The following is a 12,420-nucleotide window of genomic DNA, read 5'->3' on the forward strand; positions in this document are numbered from 1 at the left end:
TTCGGTACTCAAACAGGTCAGCACTCGAACGACCTTCTGGTACCAATTAAGTTTAAGTACCAAGGTTCTACTATATTTGTTTCATGTATGAATAATCTAAACAGAAAATTTTCACCATTAAGAATAATCCTGCTTTGTTAAATATGGTACTCAATTAGACTTAACATCCCCCACTGTGTAAATTGTTTAATATGTACCATATACCTATATAAAAATTCCATTGAAATCTAATCAAATGTGACAAAAATAGAGGTAATACTCTCCATTGCTTGCTCAGTGATGAATATCCTATGGTCACTAGACTGTTATATGATCTGGACGAATAAAACACCTACCTTTCCACTTCTCTGTTGGTAATTCCATGTCCTCAAAGCTCTGATCATAAGGTTCACTATCGGGTTCATCCGTCGGGTCTGCATACTGAGCTAGATATGGATGTGAAAGTGCCTGTACCGCTGTTACCCGCCGCTCACTGTCCAGCTCAAGCATTTTCTCTAGCAAGTCCACAGCTGGAAAGACAACGCTCTGTAATAATGACCAGTATGCATATGGCAAATTAAAGCCATTATATTATTTATGCAGCTATAAAATCAAGAAAATAATAAAATATTTGTATTACATTTCAAGTGTAGGTTAGTCATACTGTACACATGAATGGGTGTGATTAGGTATAAACTGGAGCCGTCTCACCCGAGCCAAAAAAATATTGTTTCGTCTATTCTTATTATGTTACAAAAGCCTAATATATACCAGTGTAAAATCAAAACGTATATCCAAGACACTAACCAAGAGGATTGGCTCCCCTAAAAACTTGCCGGAAGTCCTTCTTCCTCATTTGAGGCAGTGAACGAATGTAGTTTCGTGCCTGAAAATGTCATGTGTGATTAGGGATATGTAGTACCATAGATGCAGTGTTGATGTTCATGTTAGAAATGTAAAAGTATGAATATTTCAAACAAATTTTGAGAAAAAGTAAAATTCATTCATTAAATTAATATTAAGTGCAAAATAAGTACAAAATAGATAAACCAAATTACTGTACAAGCAAAATTCTATGTACTTTTTATACTGGTCCACAGTAAAACCTTTTAAGTCAATGATTAAATAGCAAAACACAATACAGCCTGTACCTGTACAGGTTAAAATGATTATCCTTAATTAGTGTTTGTCAGTATTTTGGTAATACACTATTTAGACTTTACTGCACCAAATATTAAGCAGATATGAACTGTTAGTCAAAGGATATTTGTTAAGAATAATATTATAAAACTTCCCTTTCAGTAAATGTAGACTGTCAACCCTTTCGCTGTAACATCTCATTTCCTTTTTTATTTCCAAAAAGCCAAAATATAGGTACAAATATTTTTCTGCCATTTTTATTACATTTCTAGTAAGGCTCATTTTTTCTGCTATGCCATTAAGCAATGATTAAGTTCAGTTTCAAATAGAGAACATGGTCCAAATAACTCAATACAAGGCCATAAGTGTTCCCAATATATATACAGAATATTATAAATACAGCAATAAGCATACTCACCAAGGAATTTGATGCATTTTAGTTGTAAAATAATGGCCAAAAAGTACTGCTTTGATTTCCTCTACATTGATTTGTGTTGATTCTAATAAGAATAGAGAATATCGTTTTCATATTTAGCATGATTTTTATACTGCTATTAATTGTAAACAAGTCAAGCTAAAAGAAAAAACTTGCACACACGAACTTAAAGAAAAAAAAAAATGAGGTTGTAGATTGACTCCAACTTTAATTATATATTATATATATCACTTTTACATATCAGTGTACAAAACAACAACACATTGTAAGGAAATCCACTGGGGCTGTGAGGCAACTCAAGCCTGCCACCAAGGCATTGCCAGCCTCATACTCTACCGTGGAAAATTCAGTGGATTTTCTCATTGATATATATTACGTTAGTCTGATTTTCTGTGTGCAACACAATGTAAACAAAATCGAAGTACTGCTTGTAACGTGTGTGAGCATGAGTGCACTTAAGAGCGACATTCTGGCCAGATTTGGCACTACTGCTTGTGGTTACATTTGGTTTTATCACCGACATATTGAAGCATTCAATTTCAAGTCAACTTATTGAGGTAATGAAATACTGTACATCACAAAAGAACAGAGTAGCCTAGGCCATTGCTACCCTCATAAGGTAGCGTGTACCAGGTCTAGGTAGCAGTTTTGAAGGCCAAAGAACCTGGTCAAACATTACTCTACATGTAAACCTTTTCTAGGCACCTGCTACAAAACTACTTTTTATACTGAACTCTTAAGTTTCCTTTGGGTGACCAGAGCACTTAATGCAGCGAAAGGGTTAAAATACTACACAAACAAATATTACCTTCTGTACATTAGCAATAGGCTGGTACACTGCTAACAGTGAATATTGCAATTTATTGCAATACAATATCCAATATAGTAATTAAGAAATAAAGTCGTTATGAAAATTTCACATTCCATAAGCAGTTAAGCAGAGTTAAGCTAGTGATTCACTTATTCATGATAAACGTACCCAATACGAGGATTTAAAAACTTTAAGATAATGAAAAGGAAATTTTAAAGACAACGGGCTGGTGTTGATCACTTGAACAAGTATTATCAAAGTACTTTATTGTAGTAATAAAGATTCCTACTAATGATTCCTTTACTTGCCAAATTCATATTCCCCACCAGCATGTAACCCACACCATGTGAAGCACAAAAAGAAGCGTGAGAAAGTTCAGAAGTTTACAGCTAGATTAGTACCAGAATTGAGAGCGCTCAGTATGAGAACAGGTTGTGGGAACTCACCCTCACAACCTTAGATGAGAGAAGAAACAGAGATGTGATCACTACATACAAGATTCTGAGGGGAATAGACAAAGTGAACAGAGGAAGCCTATTTAAATTAAAAGGAGGTAGGACAAGGGGGGCATTAGTGGACACTGGACATGCAACCGAGTCACAAAGATGCAAGGAAAATCTCGTTTCCTGTACGAGTGGTCAGCAAGTGGAATGCATTGAAGGAAAAGATTGTTGAAGTCAATTCCATCCACATGTTTATGAAAAAATATGATGAAAACATTCATGTTGAGAGAGGTCATTGTTGCATGCTGGGTATAAATGGCTAGGTGGGGGGGCATAAAGAGCTAGATCGCACTCTCCTGTAGTCAATGACATAAGCACTCATAATTAAGTACTGTATTATAGAAAGCACATGAATGATGACAAAATAGTGAGTACCTTAAGTGGGGTAAAGCACTAAAGGATTATGCTGTATCTAAGATCCACCTTAGTCCTTATATTTACACAGTTTAAGCATATCAAGCAAGCATGAGAAAAGATAAACATTAAATGCATTAAGCCAAGACATTAACCATTTTTCCTATAAACCTTGTGATTAAATTAGCACATGGAGTCACACAAGATCATCATAAGACAACAGGTGACACTTCCCGCCCCTCTCAGTTAAAGCCCGATAATGTTTAACACTCGGCAGGATGTGTGCTCGTGTGAATAATGTATCAAAGCAGCAATGTTCAGGAAGAGAAAAGAAATAATGGTGCAATTAATGAGTTAAAAGATTATACCTGAAGGAGACAAATGACAAAAGTTACTACAGCCATGGATGTAGTGAAAATGGGAGCAACAAGGATTAATAACTAGAAAGGCAACTACAACTAAGGATAGGATAAAGGGAATATATCATCAGCTAAGGAAACAATCATCCTAATACCTTCACAAGGCTTGGGAAGGAGTATTCTAGTTACTGTAATATGAAAAACAAAAAACTCTAAAGGTTAACAAAATATGAAAATTTACTATAAAAGAACAAATTATTCTTTAGTACATAAAAATATCCTATCCCAGTCATACACAATATACAGAAAGACCATTTCATAACATACAGAAAGACTACTGTATCACACAACATGCAGGAAGACTGTACTGTATTTCACAACATACAGGATGACTGCATTTCTTAAGCAAGATCTCAAAGAATCTTCAAAATCACAGGATTTTCAAACCCAATATGATTGTTATATGAAGCCTCATTATGATTTCCCATTTAGTAAATTTAATAATTATCAGAGGATAACACCAAGCCTTTTAGTAAATTAATAAACCTGGAAAAACTTGATTCCACTTATTATTTTCTACTCCAATTGATAGCAGCAAAAGATGAACACGTACTGTACAGTATAAAATCATCAACTACCAAACACATCAGAATTGGAATATCAAGCTATAGTGTAACGGGAAATGAGTGCACAATCAGAAAAAAAGGATATCAAATTACAGACTAACGTATAACTCAACATTCAACATTGTGCACAGATTAATAGCTGGCCCAGACAAAAGAATAGTGTATGTGTTCGAAAATGTAAAAACAACAGAAAAGCAATCAAATGTTTGTATGATTTTAAGAAAGACTTGCTATGCATGTGCATATTAACTGAATTTTCCAAATCTATATTACACAATTAAATCAAAATCCTCATGACAATTACTGACCTTCAGAAATTTTATATAAATTATATACTGTACTGTAAAATAATAAACATTAAAACATTTTAACATTATATTCTTCAATGCTTCAGAGTAACAGACAGGCAGACCAAATGCCTACAGACATCTACCAACTAAATGTTATTCTACTAATGAGCTACTACTATTCGCTGAGCCGAATCAAGTTTTTGCCTAATTTTCATGCTCTCTCCACCTTATTATTACTGCTGGATATTTATGATTAATTCTTCTGTACAAGTTACAAAAAGTATTACTTAAGAAGGAGGAGGGCTACTTTGATAGCAGCTAATTACCTCATCACTGGTGATTTTAGAGAGAGTTTCTTCATCAGGCGTTCCAGCGATGACAAGGATGCGCGTTAATTGGTCAATGTCTGAGAAGCCAGGTTAAGGCTGCTACAACATGTGTTAGAAAGAGCAGAGCATCAGAGTTTAAGCCAATGAAAAGCCAATTAGGGAGATCTAATGTAAACCTAACCAAGACAGTACCTAAAACACCATATTAGTGTCTATTACACAAATTAAACTAAGATTGTAGTAATTTGTTTACATAGAGTACTACTGTAAGTAAATTTGTATTCATTAACTTTGTTTTAATAACTACACAGATACCAAATGTTAAAACCATTAGATGAGATGGGTGTGATCGTCTACATTAGCACTACAGTGGGAGGAGGAGGAGGACTGTCAAGAATAATAATACTGTGTACTGTATGTCTTAGTAAAGTCTTAGTTGCCTATTGCACTTTATATTGTACATAAACTACCAATCCTCACTTCTCCCAATTTTAAATTTACAATTCTATAATCTGTATGACTTTTAGACATTAGTTTTAGTACTAGTATGCAAAGAATAAGTAACCCTCTTTCGTTTAACTTTTCCCGTTAATCTGTAAACAAGTTAGCAACTGCTTCATTATGTGATAACTCGGCCAACACCAAGAGCTTTCCAGCCAATATTCTGTACATATTATATTCCATTAACCGTGTCCTTGGCAACCTGTGAATGCAGTAATATTCTCCATGCAGCCCTTTATTTCATACTTACAAAACTTTATAAGATAAAGAAGATGAAGATGTCAAGATATGCAAGTAACATTTTTAATACATTAAAATGTTAACCAAAGTGTAATTGGCACCCTCTGGGGTGTTAGTCAATTATAAATGTACACCCCATTTATGAAAGAAGTTTTTGAATTTGAAAATGCTGAAAAAATTTAATATACTGAAAACACAAACAATACAATCAAATGAAATAATAGAGATAGGAGAAGGCAATACCAGAAATGAAAATTACACAGATAACCAACCAGATAGCACAGTAACACGTACAGTACCACAATCTGCACTAGAAGGTTTGTGCTCAACAAGACATATGCAAAGAAAATGTCTATTTACCTCTTCATACTTTCCCCCCAGAATGATAAACATATTCTGTCAAACAAACTTACGACACAGATACCTGTATTCTCATGAAAGCTAAAGACCTTGTAGACAAAAACAAGTTTACATTATAAATAGTACACAAAGTTGAAGGTTAATCACCAATGGCAAGAAATAAGACCAACAATATTCAAATGACACAATGATGGATTAATTATTAGCAAATGAGACTAAATGTGGCAAAACGCAATGATAAAGAAGAGACGGACAATTTAGCAAGCACTTTATATCATACAATCTAGTGTATGAAAACACTATGCAGTCAGTGATAAAATTATTGACCAATATCATCTAAATCCTGACTACAAATAAAAACAGTATATAATTTTTTTCAAACAATTTTATAACAAAAGCTGCTAAAACATTCAATATTTCATCAAGCCTAGTAATTTCCTTCATATACGTTACTTGCTGAAGACACTCATCTTTTGATTCACAGCGTGCTTACCTCCTGGTAAAGTGGCCACTGCTCTCTTATGTCTTGGTCATGTGAGTGGTCACTGCCATTTTGGTCAAGCAAATGACCAAAGCTCTCTTACCTTTTGGTCAAGCAAGTGACCAAGCTCTCTTACCTTTTGATCAAGCAAGTGACCAAAGCTCTCTTACCTTTTGATCAAGCAAGTGACCAAAGCTCTCTTACCTTTTGGTCAAGCAAGTGGTCACTACATTCTTATACCTAAACCAACCCAGCATGCAGTATCTGAAGCAAGTGTAACAGGCACCTACATTTATATACTATATTTTGAAAAGCAACATGTAGATAGAATAGCCAACAACTGGTATACTAAGCAAGACTACACGTACTATTAGCATTTTACAAAGCAAGACATAATTATGTTATATAAAACTGAAATTCTAAGATACCTGTACAGTGAAGAAAACATTTACTATTATACTGTGCTGTATTTGTAACTGTAAAATATCTACAGAGAATGTTCTCGAGGGCCCGAGAATGTTCTCGGGAATGTTCACAAAGCCCGAATAATTTTATACAGCTACTAACTGTTTAAACAAATAAATCAGTAAATTAGCTTAAACAGAAAATAGGCTAATTAGCCACCATGGAGCTAATCAGAGAACAGCTCCACAACAGCCCAAACATGCAAAATTCCAGCCAAGTGTACAGGCCTTGTGATCTTCTGCAATATCAGGCCAAGAATGCATAGACAATTGAACATGCAGCTAACAGAATCCAGGGGCAAAGATGGCACAAACAGGCAAGCCTGGAGTGGTGCAAAAGCCCAAGAATGCCTGAAATCCCCTGGTACCACTCAAGAGTTCAGGAACAGTAGAAACCTGCTAGCCACCCCCCCCCCCCCATCCCCCCAGGAAAAGAGAGGGTTGCCTATAAGCTAGGATGAATTGGGAACCTCATACCACAATCAATACAAAGCAGCTGACCTGAATTCAAAAGACAGGCACATTAAAGATAAAGGTATTGATTCTGAAGGAGGAACCAAAATATATCAAGATCAAGAGTGGAAGACAGGAGTTCTGAAAAATTAGCATATAAAAATGACTCCAGGGGACTCTAACCGGACCCAGAAGTGGACATGGGATATAATCGACCCTCCACTATCAATGAATACCCTTCTGTAGAGGGAACCAATGACCAATCAATGTGAAAGGCACCCAGTGACACTTCTTGGTATTCCCCTAACTCAAGATACCCCCAAGAAATGAAGGCACCAGGGTAGAGCCGTGTTCCATACCAGACACAGCAGACAGAAAAAAGTGTCTCCCCACAGGCCAGGATCTGCAGATGCAATACCCTGATAAACAGAAGGCAGTGGATCCTCTGTGGGAAGCATTGGGTCAATCACTTCCACCATTGACATGGAACAGGTGGTCCCCAGAGGTTGTCCAACCACACCCAAAGAAATCCCATCACCAGACTCCAAAATCCTCAGAGGTTTCAGAGCTGGGAACAAAAGAGAAGGCCCCTGGAACAGCTGAACAACATCAGCCAGACTCAGGGAAGGGGACAAACATGGAGCTGGTGGAAACCACCAACTGCTCCCAGTCTGGATCATAATAATATAAAGTGGCCAACCTTGGAGTAGTCATATCAATATCAAGCTGCAACCTACACATACTGTACAGAAAAACCTAGCCCAAAAGGAAGCAATGGCTTGATACGTAAAGTCCCAAGAGGGAGGCTCAGCTAAGAGACAGACTCAAAGACAACCACCTGTTGCAGAGTGTAACGTCTCACCCCCCCCCCCCCTTCACACACACAACTCGCCTAATTAGGCGAGTACAGTAGGTGGCATCGGGGAGGCAGTAAGAATGGCCATCAGAATACATCAAGACTGAAGCACATCCTTCAAACTCTCAGCCTGTGAGGACAGAACTGGAGGGCCAGTCCATAATAAAACCTCTGAAACTGCAAATGGCTTGCCAGGTCCTGAAAGGCAGACCAAGCAGGAAATGCCAGGCACAGGAGCCCCACTTGCCAAATATTACAAACACTTAAAACTGCCTAGGGGCATAGGCAGCTGCTAAGGGTGCGAGTAGTGTGCCATACAAAGAGCATACCAGGACCCTGTGTGATCCTTGTCAACAAAACCAAACTGCCCCAAACCTCAAAGCCTCACTAAGGAATAAAAGACCCTACTTTTTTTTTTACTCAATTACCCTTGCACTGCTAAAGGTGATGCATCTTCCTCAGAAATATGGCTTCATTGAGAGCCACCCGAACCCACCAAGGAAAATAACCCTAGCTAGGCAGAGGCAACACCAGTAAACACCTAGATATGATCACTCTAGTCATGCGTGGTTTGAAGTGAACAGGTAACAATAAGTTAAGCATAAAATACATGTCCTATATAGCAAACACTGAAACACAGGACAAATATACAAAATGCAGTGTCCAGGATGCCCAACACATCTGAAAACTGCGATTTAGAATTCTATAGCGGGAATGAAGAGTGCAACCATTATAATGCATCACGCAGGCAAAATGTCTGAGGCTGTCTAGTTGAGGGATTGTCTGTGTGCTGCCACATGCGGGAGCACGTGTAATTAATATTACATAACTTCATGGACAAGTGGTTTGCTCAGTTAGGATTCATTTTAAAAAAACTTATGCTTTGTTTACCTTGCTGATTGTCTGTTTTGGCTTGCCCACCTTTCCGGTGTCATTTTCTAGGTTAGGATGATCTAGAGTACCATGCTCCTGGCACCTCTACAGAGGGAAGCCAGCTTAAGGCCTCTGGTCCATGGTAGACTTCAAAGCAACTCACAAGGGTTTGATGTCAATTTAATTGGGTGGATCTATTCAGGTAGCTAGTACTCTACAAGTCACCTTTGGAGCACTATCAGAAAAAATAATTGTAAAGAAGACTATGAGTAAAGCTGTAGATATCCCCTTAACTGAAACTGAAATTATATACTTTACATATACAGTATACAGCATAAACATACATACAGTACAGTATATACTGAATATGTATATTGAAAGTGCTGGTCAACTAGACCAAAATGAAATTTTAACACTTACAAAAAAGCAGCAGGACAAAGCAGGGAAAGGAAGTTCTTATGGTGAAAACGTGGCAAAGTTAAGAGTTAGTGGTAAATGCTGCTATTGGTCAAGACCTTCTACCAGCCTATAAAGAAGCTGCTTCAGCATATAAGCAGAAGTAAACAGCATGCTAGTCAAACAAGTATTATACCAGTAATTTACATGTAGTTGCATATGCATTTACGTGAGTTTTATGTGCAAGAGTGAGTGTATAATTACTTAAGTGTAGTTACAGGATGAGGGCTATGCTTGTGGTGTCCCGTCTTTCCAGCACCTTGCCATTCAATGCTTTGAAATTACTGACAGTTTTGGCTTCCACCACCTTCTCACCTTACTTCTTCCAAATGTCTACCACTCTGTTTGCAAAAGTGAATTTCTTATATTATTTCTTTGGCAGCTTTGTTTAGTTAGTTTAAATCTGTAATCTCTTGTTCTTAAAGTTCCAGGTCTCGGGAATTCTTCCCCATCAATTTTATAGATTTCCGTTACTATTTTGTACGTAGTGATCATATCACCTCTTTTTCTTCTATCTTCTAGTTTTGGCATATTTAATGCCTCTAAGCTCTCCTCGTAGCTCTTGTCCTTCAGTTCTGGGAGCCACTTAGCTGCATGTCTTTGCATCTTTTTCAGTTTGTTGATGTGCTTCTTAAGATATGGGCACCATACAACTGCTGCATATTTCAGCATTGGTCTAACAAAAGTCGTGAACAATTTCATTAGTATTTCACCATCCATGTATTTAAAAGCAATTCTGAAGTTAGAAAGCGTATCATAGGCTCCTCGCACAATGTTCTTTATGTGGTCCTCAGGTGATAGAAAGAGATCTAGGGGTAATTCTTGATAGAAAACTATGTCAGAATTCTTTAAGGATTTCTCACATAATTTATAGGTTGTGTGGGGTCTATGTTCTCCTATTCCACATTCCATAAATGACATTTATGCATATTAAATTCCATTTGCCAAGTAGTGCTCCATATACTTATTTTGTTAAGGTCTTCTTGACACTGTACAATGATGTGTGTGTGTGTGTGTGTGTAATTACCTAAAACAATATTTGTGTGTGTTAGTTCTAATTTTTTTTTTACATATGTGTATGTTATGTATGTGCATATGCATTGTGTGTGCATGTGTGTGTACACATACACATACAGACTTACATGATTCTGTACATTTGCAAGCATAACAAATGGTCTCAATAGAAAAAGAATATCACTTCCTTATATTAGTAAGCAAATGGTCAAAAAATGAATAGACTATGAAAAATAAAGGAGGCAATATGCAGATGATGAGTCACAATAATGTGGCTGAAGATATGACCAAACCACACATCAGAAAACAAAGAAACGACGATGATTCGGTCTGTCCTGGACCAAAACATCGGATAATGGTCCAAGACAGACCAAAATGTTGTCATCTCTCCGTTTTCTGATGTGTGGTTTGGTCATCAAGGAGGCAATATTAGATGAAGCTTGTGATCTGAGAAGTTAATGGACCCATTATACCCTGGTGTGTTGTGTATTAAGAGGAACTAACCTCTTCACTGGAGAGTTTATCAATAAGGTCCTTATTGGGCGTTCCCACCAGCTTCATTATCTTGTTCAGCTGGTCTATGTCTGATAAAAGGGCTAAGGTAACCCAACAATATATAATGAAATTTTACCATGGCATAAATCCTGCCAAATTACTTATGAAACAAGGAATAACAAGAATATATCACAAGTTATGTACACTACTCCATCACCAATATCAAACTCTATCACTATGGGAAAAATGTGGAGGCAAGTGGCTTTTTAAGGACTACATTAATCAAGAAATTCTCATAGGCACTCACATAAAGCAATTCTATTTAACAATTTGCTTTCATTGCAAAACCATTTCCTCTTTAACCTATAAATTAAAAAACATATATACAGATAGGTAAGTAAGCAAGTAATTATCAAAATGCGGCACCAAGCCGGGAAGGCTATGTATACAGGTAGGTATTTATAATTCTTATGACAAAATATATTCCAGTAAAAATAAAGGCCCATCACTTTCATTATCTTATAAAGTGATGTCAGTAACATGGCAAGGAATATTACTAATATAACTTCTGTAAATAATTACACCTTGCTCAACTTTAGACAAAGTAAATTTATTATATTTCTCTACAGTACTGTAATGTGTTTTGTTAGTAAGATTATAGAATAAAAAAATAAATCAGAAAATGGTAAGCATAAAAGTACAAAGAACATTATGGGATTGAATTCCATGAACTTTAAAAGTTTAAACAAAATCAACTTATATGGAAGAAAATCAAAATAAAAAAAAGAATCGACATCAGAATGTACAAACTGTCAAAATAGACGTTAAGAAATGTGGAATAAAGAGTTCCAAAGACAAAGACTGAATATGTATGCTTATTAAAGCTGTCCAAGAACGAGTAAAATGGCTAAAAAACATGGCAAGTATTAGCTAGAGAAATAATGTGGATATATCATGCATATTATGGCCAATGAAATAGATCAATATCAAAGTTGGATTAAAAGGCAAAATAAAGATGCCATTCAGGAGAGTACGTACATATATGGGCACACACACACACGGAAAAAATATTGTTCATGCAAAATCAATAAATATTGTTTAGTTTACATACTGTATTACCCTGCAAAAAGCCTGCACAAAATAATAAGAATTTTGCATTTTTTTTGTTTTTTTACAAATATCTATTCTTTATTAATAGATTAGAGTAACATTAATACAATGTAAAAAAATTTCTGGTCACCGAGAGACACGCATATTTAATGGCATTCAGTTTATTTACATTCACTACGAATGTATCAGTCTCTCAATAAAAATCTTATTCACGATATAAACAAAAATAAACAGGTAATACATTAATACATTATACATGTATCACCATGTAATACATTACGTGGTGAAAT

General features: G+C 36.2%; 1 protein-coding gene across 2 annotated transcripts in view; it reads right to left on the bottom strand.

The window, feature by feature from the left end:
- The window catches only part of LOC123771879 (mitogen-activated protein kinase 14), a 59,116-nt gene that overhangs the window by 4,766 nt on the left and 41,930 nt on the right, over window positions 1–12,420 (bottom strand). Inside the window, exons 7-9 of one of the 2 annotated variants that reach the window (XM_045764622.2) lie at window positions 11,030–11,109; window positions 787–865; window positions 336–509 (exon numbers count right to left, since the gene is read on the bottom strand). In XM_045764622.2, the coding sequence (XP_045620578.1) occupies window positions 336–509; window positions 787–865; window positions 11,030–11,109 (333 nt within the window). Of the gene's footprint in view, window positions 1–335; window positions 510–786; window positions 866–4,824; window positions 4,905–11,029; window positions 11,110–12,420 lie in introns of both variants that reach the window. The other variant, XM_045764623.2, reaches the window with a different exon arrangement.

Source organism: Procambarus clarkii, chromosome 38 (genome assembly GCF_040958095.1).
Source record: "Procambarus clarkii isolate CNS0578487 chromosome 38, FALCON_Pclarkii_2.0, whole genome shotgun sequence".
NCBI classification, from domain to species: Eukaryota; Metazoa; Arthropoda; class Malacostraca; order Decapoda; family Cambaridae; genus Procambarus; species Procambarus clarkii.